At 35.3% G+C, this 14,922-nt stretch overlaps 1 protein-coding gene across 2 annotated transcripts; it reads left to right on the plus strand.

The window, feature by feature from the left end:
- Positions 1 to 871: 871 nt before the first annotated feature.
- Positions 872 to 3,537, plus strand: SPP1 (Phosphatidic acid phosphatase (PAP2) family protein). Of its 2 annotated transcripts, XM_006842709.4 has the most exons (8): positions 872 to 1,223; positions 1,349 to 1,444; positions 1,664 to 1,738; positions 1,866 to 1,996; positions 2,118 to 2,218; positions 2,312 to 2,440; positions 2,587 to 2,702; positions 3,008 to 3,537. In XM_006842709.4, exons 1-8 carry the CDS (start codon positions 1,062 to 1,064, stop codon positions 3,416 to 3,418), a joined length of 1,221 nt encoding a protein of 406 aa, XP_006842772.1. In that variant the 5' UTR covers positions 872 to 1,061; the 3' UTR covers positions 3,419 to 3,537. The 2 variants fall into 2 exon arrangements, with proteins under 2 accessions (XP_006842772.1, XP_088719555.1); XM_088863429.1 differs by lacking the exons at positions 872 to 1,223; positions 1,349 to 1,444; positions 1,664 to 1,738 and having other exon boundaries at positions 1,866 to 2,001.
- The last annotated feature ends 11,385 nt before the right edge of the window (positions 3,538 to 14,922 follow it).

Raw genomic sequence — 14,922 nt, forward strand, 5'->3', positions numbered from 1 at the left:
TTTGCATACACACTCTCTTCATATTTCAGTAGTCAACCTAAAAATAATAATAATAATTTGCACAACTAATTTGCACCCTATACATAGTCAAAATGAGTCCCTTCCAACAAAGAAGATAGACCATCCATTTGATGAATTTCAATATCTAGGCCTTTATGAATTCAAAATCAATTTTCCTGTAATATTATTAATTAAATGATAATGAAATAATCTAAAAAATTTGGAAAGAAAAAATATTGTTCTAAGGCCTAGATCTAAGCATCTCACCAAGATGGACGGCCTCTGTTAATTGGGCTAAAAAAATACATTCTAAGTTGTATTTTCAATTTTTCCTTTTATGTGATTGTTCATTAAAATGAAAAGAGTGTATATTTTAAATTTAGGTGTGGTTTCTATAAAGTTGCAACATTAAACGATCCAATTAAGGCGTACCTCCAAATTTTTTCACAAGATGTAATTTGGCATAGAAAGTTCTTAGGATTATCTGGAAACCTATTTTCATATCTAATTATAAATCTTAAACTCCAAAAAGAATTAAAAATCAAGCATATGAAAATAAATAAAAAAAATGGTTTAGATAATGTATTGCAAGATGCACTATTTTTGGGACTCAAAATAATTCTTTTACAAATTCGTATGTGTCGATATCGAGATGATCAATTAGAAGTTTTTCAAAGTTCTTTTTCTATGGATTTTTTAAGGTGATCTTTAATTCAACATTTTTTAAAGTTGCAACCTTGCATAAACTTTTTTATTTAAATATTGATGGGGGAAATTAGCATAAATTTCTATTAGTCCAAATTCTAGAGGGAGTGAAAAAAAAAAAAAAAAAAACACTTGAAGAAAGGAAAGCAGAGCTGGCGATGGGTGAGAGTTGACGGCTGCCCCGGCTTCCCTGAATCTGCTTGGGTAGCACCGTCCACAAACGCAGAAAACCTCTTCTTTCTCTCTCTTCCCGTTCTCTCTCTCAATCAGATTCTAGAGAGAGAAAAGGTTGTGCCTCTCTCTCCTCGCTCTTGTTCTTCCATTGTTGTTGCAGAGACTTAGAGAGAGAGAGAGAGATGGAAAGCGTGCCCTTGTGGCAGATAGGGAGCTTGGTCGGAATTCTTTGTTGGATATGGGTTTCAAGGCTCACCAATCTCACCATCCTCCTGCGATCTCTTACCCAACCTGGGGTTACTCGTCATGTCAACGCTGAAACCCCCTTCATACTCAAAATTCAGGTATGAATTCAAATTTTTTGCTTCCAAACAATACGACCGTTAGACATTTCAGAATACAGGTTTTTTTTTCCAGGTATTGAAATCATGGAATATGTGTTTTTTCTTCTTTTTTTTATGGATTGCAGGGCTTCCAATGTCCCACTCTCGATGTATTCTTCTCGGCGTTGTCATGCATTGTTTCTGTACCCTTTTACACAGCTTTCCTCCCATTTCTCTTCTGGGTGAGTTTGCAATTTTTCACCTTGCTGTCAAAAATCAAATTTTCATGAGTTTTTTGGGCTATGTGAACTTTTGGTTCTATCCCCATTGGGGTTTCTATTTTGTTTGAAATAGAAATTGGGTCATGGGATTTTTTTTTAATTTATTGTTTTCTTTGATGGGTCACTCTGTTTTGATTGGTTGTTAGGGATCTGGGGTTTTAATGAATGGATTATTTGCAGAGTGGGCATAGCAAATTGGCGAGGCAGATGACACTTTTGATGGCATTCTGTGATTATGTTGGAAATGCTCTTAAGGTGTTTTTCAGCTCCTTCAAATTCGGATGGTTTGTAAATTAAGTTCTTAAATTTACAAAGAACCACTATGATGGAAATCAAACAAAGGCTGATATGGTGGACTTGGGATTCTTTTTTTTTGTATCAGGATTTGATTTCGGCTCCAAGACCCAGCTCTCCGCCCGTTAGGCGAGTGACTGCCACTAAAGATGAGAAAGGGAATGCCCAGGAATATGGACTGCCTTCTTCCCATGCTCTTAACACAGTTTGCCTTTTTGGGTACGGTCAGTACTCCCCGTTGTTTTTTGATCTTTTATATGTTTGTATTTTCGTGACAGTTATGCCTTTAAAGATGGAGAAACTTTGCTGAGTTAATTTGTTTTCTATGGTTTGAGTGCAGGCTTCTGTTTAGTTACACTCTATCATCTCATGCAGGCAATCCTGGTCTGAAGCTTTTGGCTCTCATCATGGTTTGTGTTCTAGATGGTCTCATTGGATTGGGTATGTTCTGAATCCTCTGTTTTCCGACCAAATCACAGTGTATCGATGCTCTCATTCTTTTTATTCCTAATTGGGAGTTGATATTGTTTTTAGGAAGGATTTACCTTGGTATGCACAGCCCTATCGACGTATTGGGGGGAGTTGTTCTTGGGTCTGCCATTCTTGCGGCATGGTTGTCGGTTCATGAACTCATTGACACCTTCATTGTGTCCGGACAAAATGGTATACATATCTATAGTTAGAAAAAAAAACTCAGTTTGATGTAGGCCTTTTTTTTCTCTTATTATCTCTAGAAAATGAACGAGGCCAATTATTAGCTTTTTGATACTATCAATGTTAAGATGTGTTAATGTTTTGCTGTGTTGCAGTTACATCTTTCTGGGCAAGCCTTGCTTTTCTGCTGCTTTTTGCTTACCCTACACCAGAACTTCCTACACCAAGCTTTGAGTACCACACAGCTTTCAATGGAGTTGCCTTAGGAGTGGTAATAATTTTTACACAAAAACTCCAGCTCTTAGTGTCACGCAGAGAAGATTCAGTACTGCCTTCAATTTAGATCTTTAAAGAAAATAAAAATGAAAAAAAAATTGCAGCCAATGAAGTTGGTTGTTTTCTTTTTCTTTTCTTTTTCCTTTTTTTTCTTTTTTCTTTTATGTGTCATTGCCTACAAGGTTGCCATCTTATTTGGATTATTTCTTGTGCAAGACTAGAAAATTGCTTCAGTTTCTATGGAAAATGTGACATCAGTTTAATTGTGCCTAACTGGAAGATGATTGCTCTTCCATTCAGGTGGGTGGAATCCAGCAGACCTATCTTCAGTTCCACCATGAGGATGTGCCAAGAATACTCAGTGAGCAGCTTTCCATTATGGTTTTTATTGGAAGAATAATGGTAGGCATTCCTATTATTCTCATTGTAAAGTTCTGCAGCAAGGCTTTGGCTAAGTGGCTTCTACCCATCATTTGCAATGCATTGGGTATCCCAATTAGATCTTCCTGCTATATTCCAGCTCTCAAGAAACCTGTTCAATATAAGACCAAGTGTGAAAACAAGATGTTCCGGTATTTGCAAAATACTTTCTTCTTCTCTCCTGAGGACTCATATGATGTTGATACTGGGATTAGGTTCCTTCAGTATGCTGGTCTTGCTTGGTCAGTGGTGGATCTAGTCCCATCAATTTTCTCTCACCTGAGATTGTAACATGCTATTCTCTTTGTTCTGTATTTTACATTTTGTTGATCGTTAATATATTTTACTCTTTCATCTAGATTATCACATATCCCTTTCTAGATGGAATGAGAAGTTCCTTTGCCATCAAAGTTGTTCATTATACTGGTTCGCATTAGGGTATTGTTTTGTTCACGGAGGCTTTGCTGTGCAACGCTGATCTTTCATGTGCTCAATCTCTAATAGCTACTTGCTCTTCAAAATTCTCATCCAGATGCCATGATCTCTGTGAGTTCCTATGTGTTAGACATGTTGCAATATGCATACTATCTCCGTGCACTTGGTTCTTTAAACAGTAGTTTGTGAATAGCCAGCTTGCAGCATTTCCTGTCTAGCGGAATGATGCTCCTTTGAATCAACCTTTTTAATTTTGAACTAAACATTGACCCAAAAGTAGAATAGAGTAAAAAGGATTTGTATTTGATTTCGAAAGAGCCAAATGTAATTTATTATCAGCTTCTATGGATATTTTAAAACTTTTAAAACTGTTATGCCCCACTCTATTGGGAAAGGGTTGCTGTGCTGTAATAGCCATTAAAATGGACATAATGGTGTTTATTTTCGAATATCTTCAGTCACTTGGCGATGTTTCCTCGAGGGCCAACAGCAATTCCTGTTATAACAAATGTAATAATGGATATTTCAAATAAATTTTAAAACCTCAATTTTTGTTATCATTAGGCTGTGGTAATGAATGTGCATGCAAGCTGACCCGATGACTTTCAGTTGGATAAGAAATGCCAACACGATTGAACCAATTGCTTTTGTTTGCTGTTAGGCCATGCCTGGTGACTCTTGTTCATTTGTAATCATGGTGTAGGTACCAAACCATGCATCTTGTGGGGTCTGAACATAAAAATAGTACTATTTGTTTATTCCACTTTTTCTTTGGTATTTTTCTCTAGTACCATGAATTCTGAGTACGGCAAACTAGTCCTGCATAGATAAAGGTGATGAAATGAAATCTAACAGATGCCCTCCTGATATTATCAGTTAAAAAGAGAGAGAAGAGCAAGGGCCTTTCTACACTCAATGATTCTATATTAGCATGCAGCCATGTGCCTCGGAGTACACAAGTCTCTCTTGTTAGAATCGTGGAGGATAATATTCATGTCATTATAATAGATGCAACGGTGTTGTAATTGAGCCACATTGCAGAGTAAAGACCCAACACCAGGTACTTATTTCTCAGCTCATACAGGCATCATCATTACGAATCGGGCTTGGGCTTGGATTTGGCAGCTGACATTTAGCAGCACTTCATCTCGAGTTCGATTCCTACTATTGAACTACTCAAAAAATAAAATATAAAAAAGTACAGGCATCATTGAGGATGAAGAGCAATGTGTTACTCAGAGTGTAGCAAACGAACAGGATGAGACGCATCCAGTGAAAACTCAGTCCACAGGCTACAGTAAAAACTCATTCCATATGGTCATATAGCCCCATTGATTACATTGAGCCTACAGTAAAAACGCAGTTATATAGGTAGCACATAAATAACTCAGCATACTTCAACATGGTATCAAAATAAAAGGAGTTGAAGACAGAAAATGACAAGAAAATAGGGAACAGATGCCCTTTGCAGTAGCACAGGCTGAATACGGAGCAAAGAAAGCCCAAAATGCCCCAGCAAGTCATAATCTAAATGACATTTGAATCAGTAACGGATCTTGTACCTCTTATGTTAGCTTATAGAGTTGGGCATCATGATATAATCTCTTATAGTCATCCACATATTTGGACTATAAACCGTTGATTTTATAGTGTCAGGCCTATCATACGTATCATTTGAGAGCAATGTAACAGGTGGGGTTCGTGTACAAATCCCCACTAGCTTAATGGATGGAAAGAGGATTACAACTCTCTCATATGTGCCTGCATTATAATTTGTGCTTTATTGGCACTAGGAGCTTGTCTTCTCTGTAGTTTTTCTTTGACATAAATTCAGAATCACAAGGTGAACTGGTGAAAGGTCAAATGCAATAACCAGTCCAGAGTGAGTGGCATGGTTCTGTTGAAAGTTACTGATTTACTACCAACATGAGAGCACCTTCCCCAGATGCCCGAAAGAAGTGAAACTGATGCACACCACTGAAATTTGGAGAGATGGTGATCTTTCATGCTTCAATGCAAGGGACGTGAGGAATACCATCTTGTATTGCAATAGATGCTCCATTTGTATGTGCTTTTGTGAAGGCCCAAATTATTATTGATAATGTGGTCATCGTTTTTTTATTTTTTTGTTTTTTTATTTGTTGTCCAAGATTTCCCAGTTATATGTGTTACAAGTCACAATCTGTCAAATACAGCAGCTGTGCTCAAAATTTGCGAAAGAAATATTCAGAAATGCTATTAGCCCAGAGTAAGAGTGGATCTCATAAATTGTCTCTCAATGCAGGTCCGGTCCCCATCAGGACTCCTTTTTTTCTTAAATTTTATCAGGACTTTTGAATATAGTTCTTTACTGGTTTGTCACTGCAGTACTGCACTGCCCCTTTACTGTTTAAATTTCTAGTATGTTACTTTTTCTCTTGGCCATATGAACTTAATGAGAGGGCCGTACCTTGTACTGCTAAGATTCTTGAGAGGTCTCAATAATGTAAAGAGAGGGTGAAAGAAGAGAGGTTTATCAGAAGATTAACTAGTGGGCCTGAATCTGAAGGGAACCCCATACCCAAAGGGTGCTTGCTTTTCCCAGCTAGCAATGGGTCTTGTATATGTTTCATGATTGTTTTATACAACTAAGCAAAACTAGGTGACATGGTGATGATAGTGGTAGAAGATATCATCTCTTCAATCAATGGCAGCACGCATCAGATCCTGTACAGTATATTTCCATGAAAAAGTTTTGTTGATACCCACGTATGTGATATGAGATCCACAACCATCCGACCGTGACTTTAGGTACTGCTTAATGCTTGCCATTTGTCATCAATGGAACTATGGCTGTATTCACCATCATCCATTGTCTAGGACACAGATAATGTCTGCTTAAAAAAAAGCATAGTATGCTTATGGCTGTAACAATTTTTGAGTAACGTGATATGCTTAACAAAAAGTTCAAGGAATGCACATAGATGATCTAAGATTGAGCCTTGGTCTGGCAACAGGGCGAGTCTATAATTTTATTGTGACAAGTACAGTAAGTCTGTAAGCTCTAAGTTTTTCATTTCTGTTGTAAAGATTGGTCAGAAGATGCAATTTTTAAAACTCCAAAATGCTACATTCTGGTGAGAAACGAAAATCGAAAATGGCAATATTCGCACGCATTTTATTGGAACATGAGATACATGCTGAGCAAAGCGAACTTCAGCCAAACAGGGGTAAAAGGAACAGGTAGTGAGGGGCCTAGTGTTCTTATAAATATAGAGAAAGCATATAAGAATACCATTAATGTTTGGTCACCATCACCCTTAGCAATTGGATGTGAAATCGTGCTCAGAGTCGAGAAAGTTTCTCTCAAGACACATTCTTAGTTATCCGTTTCTATATACGAGGGTTAGGGATGATTTTGCCTTTCTTGTATCAAGTTAAATGGTTTTATAGTATACAATTCCACAAATATAAGGGTGCGTTTTGTATAGAGCCGAGGCTTTAAACAATCGAAGTAAAGCACATGTTCAAATAGTATCGAGAAATGTGGTTTCAATACTGGAAATTTTTGTGATAATTTTAAAATATGTTTTCATTTCCAATTATAAAATTTAAAGCTTCAAAATTAGTGTAGATCGAGCAGATCTATGAAACCTCAAAAATCTTGAAAATGGACAGTCTAAAAATGCGTGGCAAGCACTATTTTCGAAACTCGAAATCTATTTTTTTTCTCATGTCCATGCATCTTGATGTCGAAATGATTAATTTGCAGATATTTGGCATCGAAACACCCTCTTCTAGTGAAATTTTTGACGTGGGCTCTAATTTGATAGGTTAGAGCTTCGACTCTATAAATTTTTTCCTAAATTATAATGCCTACTCAAATGTAGTATAACTCAATATTAAGTTGATGCCCGAAATGACCACCTATCTACTTGAGAAATTTGTTCAGGGTTTTTTATTGCAAAATTATCCCGAGTCAAAATAAATGTTTACAAGTCAAATTTTTTGTTCATCCAATTATCCTTTTTTTAAAGCCAATTGCAAAAGAAATGACATCTCTCTCCAAATGTGTCTTGCAAAATACAAACCCACCAGTCAGTTCAATCAACTTTTCTAATGGTCGTTGTTTCTTTGGCATGGGTTTGAAAAGTCCTTTTGAGAATGAAAGATGGGCACGCTTTTCTAATGGTCGTTGTTTCTTTGGCATGGGTTTGAAAAGTCCTTTTGAGAATGAAAGATGGGCACGCTTTCCATGCTTCTCCTACAACATAAAATTTATTGATTTCCCCTTATCCAACCGTCCATTTTGAAAAGATTGTCACAATCACAATGTCACGTCTTTATACTATTTTATTTTTAATATTTTTTTTTATAAATTATTTTGACACCAAATTTTGGACGTCCAATCCTCTATTAAACTCGTAGTAGTGAAACAATATTTCTAATAAAATAAAATGACCAAAATACCTTTGAAAGATTCAAGGGGTATTTTAATCATTATATTTTATCAAAAAATTATTTGTAATATTTATTATAGGTGCGTCTTAATGAGAAGATGGCACATACCAAATTTTATATTCATACAATTTGTATAAAAAAACTAAAAATAAAATATTGAAGTCAGATCTAAGATCAAACGGTGAGTGACTATCTTGATCAAAATTGAACTACTGGATGATAGGGAGAAGCATAGATCTTCTAATAGGGGAAGTATAGAAGCCTTTCCAATGAAAGATTGTTGGACACTTTTTTTCTTGCATTTTACATCAGGGGAAGATTCTTGCTCCTAACTTTGAAATATTGTTGGACACTTTTTTCTTGCATTTTACATCAGGGGAAGATTCTTGCTCCTAACTTTGAAATATTCTCCTCATTCCAATGCTTGACAGCCGTGGGTTTATTGTAGCCGTTACATTGAGGCACGTGGAAATACATTCATTTCAGTTTTGGACATTTTAGGTATTCCTTGGTGGGACAAATTTGGTTATAGGGCTATTTTTCTCCTCCCCCCATATGGTAGTGAAAAATGGCTCATCTTGGTCAACTCCTAATATTTAGTGGTGAGGAAATTTTTGAATGCACTTATCATAGAAACACTGCCAAAACACAGTGTCTGAACTCTTCAGAAAAAAAAAAAAAAAAGGAGAGAGAGAGAGAGAAAAAAAAAAGGGAACTGATTTTTAATTCATTAGGGCTTATTTGGATAAAGAGAAATGATTTTTAATTCATTGGGGCTTATTTCGATGTACTCATTACCACTGTTTCAATAAAATTAATTTTGATGATGGATTATTTGCTGTTGGGTACTTTCCCTTATAAAATTATCTTGTTTTTGCTTTATTCAAAATAATATGCTGAAAATCACATATCTAAAAATAGCTAAAAAATAGTTGAAAATTGCTGAAAAAGTTGACTGGCTCAATAAAATATAAAGCATATACTAAACAATTAACAAAATAATGTTATGCAGAGTATATTAAATTTGAGTAAAATAATCCACCCCCAATTAGATCTGCTGTCATCCACACAAAAGAGCCCCTTCTTGACTAGCTCCATGTTGACATTGGAATTTTCAACACAGCTCAAACAATCCCAAGCCATGGGCTATGCAATGCACAGGCATAATTAATCAAATTTGTATGCTACTTCTTAAGTACAGTACAAATAATAGAAATAATAATTAGAAATGAAAAGCGCTACTAATTCTTGTTGAAAAATATAAAAGAGAGAAATCCAAATAGTTCGGGAATTTAACTCATCTTATGTGAAAAAAGCCTACTAATTAGGTTCTATTATGTAAGCGTACAATTTTTTCTGACATAATTGTGAATTACTTTTAAGCAAGGTTTAAAAAAATGCCGATTTGAATCGGAATTCGAATTGCCTAATCTAGATCAGGATCATCGGGGGTGAACCGGTTCCCGTTAAATATCGGGAACCAGGCCGGTTCACAAGTTTTGGCTGGTTCTCTAACATACCAGCCAGTTAGAACCTACTCCACCTTTTTTTCTTTTTTTCTTAATGATTGGTTCTACAATTCAGATAGTCAGTCTACCGAACTAGATCGTAAATCTGGATGGGCGATTCAGATGAGCGGTTTTTAAAATCTTGCTATTAAGATTTCGTATTTTAAATTGGCACACACTATTTCAACACAAATCAGAAACCAAGTGCATGAATAACACCAAAATATGGTTGATTTGTGCAATTGAGGCCTAGTCCCTATCATGTTTACTCTGAGGAAGTTCTTTCCCTTGGGTTGGGCTACTGCTTTCCCATGTTTGTTTCATAGGAAACCAGTAGACTCTCCAGTAGCTGGGAAAACACATTCCATTCTTTCTTAGCAAGCAATGGAAACGTGTGAGAAAGTGCTCTCGACTCTGTATGTAGTGGCTGGGAAAACACGTTCCATTCTTTCATAGCGTGCAATGGAAACGTGTGAGAAAGATCTTTCTCAGGTAACAGAAAGTGAACTCTCCAAGACCCCAAAAAAACAAGCTTTCCAATGAAAACAGCATGCCCTAAAAGTCATAGTACCGTTTTCAAATTTAGAACCCAAATCATGCATTATTCCCGAGATTATAATTGCATATTCGAAACTGTGTCAAGCTGTACAAAATCCCATGGCATTTGAAAGTGGAATTTTACAAGTCCGGGACCAATGAATGAATGCTGGAAACTCAAAAGCTTCACTTAAATCTTGCTTTTCAGATTCCCAGAACCACTAGTGGGTAAGGACACCCGCTTATGGCCCTATAAATGACCAGGTGAAAGACCCTTAAAGCTCAACTTCCTGAAACATGTTGAACAGTGGTGATCCAATTCGCCATGGGGAAGTTGTTCGTAGCGAATGGCGAAATACAGTCTGGACGACTGAATGAAGATATCAAAAGGATATCAGTCACATTCATTAATCAATTTACTAATTTGATGGAAAGGCTGCATTAATTCCCCATGAGAGACGAATTCATGCGCGGGATTGCTCAGGGTGAGTTTGATTCAGTATGCTATGTTAAGTCTGAGAGTATGGCCTTAAATAGAATATAATGGCGGACCAGGATTCGTACAGCCGACCCCAATTAATTGAAAAAAAAACCTATGGTGATGATAATGATGATGACATGCTATGTTAATCCAAGATCAAACAAGGTTAAAAAGTTCAAAATCTGAAACCTCCCCTTGCCCCTTAACGTGCATGCTTTTGTTTGGGAGATGGGCTTTAACCGTGAACAAGCCAAGAAGGAGAGGCATGATTTTAAATAATGTGCGCCTATGTGTAAAGAGGAAATTTATCAAAGTATCTATAAGAGATGAACTATTCAATAATTTACCCATTTGCAACAATTCCTACTCAAGACCATAAATTTTGTTATGGGTACTTTAAAATGGAAAAAGTTTATGAAAGGTACCAACCTTATATTGTAGAAGTAAGATGCATATCAAAAATCCACCAGAAAAAGGTGCTACGACATAAAAAAAAACCTACAATTAATCATCTTGATATTGAGATGTATGAATATTAAAAAAAAAAAAGAAAAAAAAAATAATTTCGAGTTCTAACCATAGTGCATCCTATTACACATTATATGAGTCATTCATTTTCAAAATGTCTAAGTGTCTATAGAACTGCTCGAACAACAACATTTTGGAGCATCAAATTTTATAATTAGAGGTGAAAAAATATTTGTGGGCATTGTAAGAGTTTACAGCATCGAAACATCTTTTAGCAAGATTTAGAGGTCATATTGATTGTTTAATATTGAACCCATATACAAACGACACCCTGTTGAAATCAAACCAAACGACACTGTTGAAATCAAACCAAAAGACATGGGTTCACCTCTTTTGGTTAATTTTGAAAAAATTCATACACTAGAAAAATGATAATGATCATCTCTTCATACATTACTTGTACAAAATTCATGGTGTTGGGCTCTACAAATGGATATACAATGGGTTTGACCTAGAAATATATGGGCAATTCTTTGAACAATGGTCCGTAACTTTGCATTATTGTCTGAGAAAGGCAGGCATGGTATGGTGGAGATTTTTGGTAGGTTATTTTGACGAAACTTTGAAGAGAACGAAATAAAACAACATTTGAGCGAGTTAGTCAAGGACTCAGAAGTAAAAAATCTTGCCCCAGGGGCACATTGAGCACAACAAATGAATGCAAGATAGAATTAAGAAATGATAACAAACTCATTGAGGTCGGCTACACGAATCTTGTTCATCTATTCTACTCTATTTAAGGTCATACCCTCATTGAAGTCACACGTCCTTTTGGGCTTGCCCCTTGTCTTTTTAAATCCTTCCAATTGAATTAACTCGCACCTCCTAGGTGATGTACTGTGTCGACGCCACATATGGCCAGCTCACCTAATTCTACTCTATCTCATCTTATTACTTGTTGATGCCACACTTAAACTTTCTCGAATAGATCATTTTCGATTCTATCCCTTTTTGTCTTTCCATTCATCCATTTTGTTTTTTGTCCGCCCAACATTCCACCCCATAAAGCAAAGCTGGTCTCACATGTCTTATAGATCTTACCTCTCAACTTCATTGGTATGCGGTGATCACATAAAATTCCAGTTGCACATCTCCACGTCGCTCACACAGCTCTAATTCTGTGTGTGACATCTTCTTCAATCTCTTTATTTCCCTGGATTATCAACTCATGGTATCAAAAGTGTGATCTACTTCATAGTCGTCAATCTTAACTACTTCCTCGTCTTTACTCCTATTATTACTAAACTTGCATTTCATCTACTATGTCTAAGTCCGACTAATTTTAAAACATTTGGATTCTAGAACATCCCTCCAAAGTTCTAACTTTGTGTTGATGTCGTTCCGGGTCTCCTCGATCAAAACTTTCATATGCAAACATGATGCACCAAGGTACATTATCCTACAGGCGCCTAGTTAGGTTGTTCATAACTAAAACAAAGAGGTACGGGCTCAATACGGACCATTGATGTAGACCTATTATGAATGAAAACTCATTCATTTCTCCACTAGTTGTTTGCACACTAGCTAGCGCTCCATTGTACATATCTCTCACCAAGTCGATGTAGTGTCTTGAGACTCTTTTATTTTTTGAAACCCTCCAAATCAAATATCAATATACTCTATCATAAGCTTTCTCTAGGTTAAAATATACCATGTAGATGTCTTTTCCCTTTGCCCTAAACTTCTCAATTAGTTGCCTAAGTAGGAAAATAACTTCGATTGTTGACTTTCCTTACACAAAACCAAATTGATTTTTAGATACACTCGCTAAATGTATTAGTCATTGCTCAATCACTCTCTCCCGGAGCTTCGTAGTATGGCTCATAAACTTGATCCCTCGATAGTAAGCGTAGTTCTATATGTCTCATTTGTTCTTGTAAATAGATATCACAATATTTTTCCTCCATTCACCTGGCATTTTCTTTGTTCTTAGCACCGTGTTGAACATCTTCATCAGCCAATCAATGCCAATCACCCCCATGCACTTCCAAATCTCTACCGATTTGGAAGTGGCTTGTCTAATAACTATAAAAGATGAAACAGCTAGCTTTTGTAAACCTGAGGTTATGTTAAACTTAATTTTGATGGGAATTCCTAGGTACAAGAACCATTTTATTATTACATACTCTAGACGGTGCGGTATAAGCAGGCCAAATGAGGTAGAGGCAAGATCTCTACAGAGAATGAAGTTTATACATAAAATTTTTGCAAGTCAATAATGTTAAAGGGCAATCATTAAATGTAATCAGATAACATGAAACATAGCAAAGCATTGCTCAGTATTTATAAAGGAAATAATCACAAATATACCTTAATTTTCCTCTATTTAGAAGAAGAAAAACTGTTAACTTTTATAAACCTCGCCCACATCATTTTTCTTCAATTTTAGACTTTCTTTTTACCAAAATAACTTTTAGAGTAGTGGTATTACCGTGAAGCATCATTACGGTACTTTAAGTATCGTAAAAATTATACAATATTTTATATATTGTAAGGAGTTGAAGTATTATTACGGCACTCAAAATGCCGTAATGCCATAATAATATCGCACCCTAAAAACCCTACCCGAAACCCCTTTCTCATTTACCGTTCTGTTTGTATGTATCTCTTCTTTTTCTCTCTAATTCTTTTTATATTTATATCTTCTTTCTCTCTCTAATTCTTTTTAATATTTCTCTTCTTTCTGTCTCTAAATCTTTCTCTGTCCGGCAGTTTAAAGAGAGAAAGAAGAGAGAAATATTAAAAAAAATTAGAGAGAGAAAAAAAAAATACCTATAAAAAGATTTTGAGAGAGAAAGAAAAGATAAATACAAACATAACTGTAAATGAGAAAATGATATTTTCTACTTTATGATTATATTTGTATATATTTCTTCTTTCTCTCTCTAATTCTCTTTATATTTATCTCTTCTTTTTCTCTCTAATTCTTTCTAATATTTACCTCTTCTTTCTCCCTAAATCTTTCTCTCTCTGACCGTTTAGAGAGAGAAAGAAGAGATAAGTATTAAAAAGAATTTGAGTGAGAAAGAAGAGATAAGTATTAAAAAGAATTTGAGTGAGAAAGAAGAGATAAATATAAAAAAAATTAAAGAGATAAAGAATAGATAAATACAAGTAAAGGAAAAAAAAGTTTCAAGTAGGGTTTATAAGGTACGATACTATTACGGCACTCGAAGAAAAAGATTTCGGGTAAGGTTTTGAATGCTGTAATAACACTTCAACTGCTTACCGTATATAAAATGTCGTATAACATGGATTAAGTTTTACGATACTGAAAATACTATAATGATGCTTTACGATAATACGACTACCGTGAAGGTTATTTTAGTAAAACAAAAAGCTCAAAATTGAAGAAAAAGAACGTAAGCAAGGTTTATAAAAGTTATGACAAAAATTAAAATATATTTATAATAATTTCCCTATTTATAATAGAAATTTTTTATATTTTTCATCCCGCAACTATAAGGGAGCTCCAATTTACATAGACTGATGTGAAGTGGGCGCATTATTTAAAGATAGAGAGCTGAATTTTGATGGTCAAGAGTTCCTTTGGTTAATTTTGATGTAAAGGATAATCTAAAGTCAGCCCGCTAGCTAAAACAGCAATAGGCCCATCACAATTGAATTTTGTATTTGAATTTTAGATTATTTTTTTTTTTACAAAATCAAATCATTTGAAATCTAGAGTATCTAATTTTAAAAATAAGCAAATCTAATCAAAATATCAAAACAATAATTCACCAAAAGAATATTTTTAAAAGTATTTTGATCCATTTAATTTTTATAAATCATTTTTTAAATATTTTTATTAGATGCGCATTGATTAAAAAAGGCGGATAAGTTGGCTAAAGCTGGTGTTGCTGCTG

Source organism: Amborella trichopoda, chromosome 3, assembly GCF_054954075.1.
Source record: "Amborella trichopoda isolate Santa Cruz 75 chromosome 3, AtrichopodaSantaCruz75HAP2 v2.0, whole genome shotgun sequence".
NCBI lineage: Eukaryota > Viridiplantae > Streptophyta > Magnoliopsida > Amborellales > Amborellaceae > Amborella > Amborella trichopoda.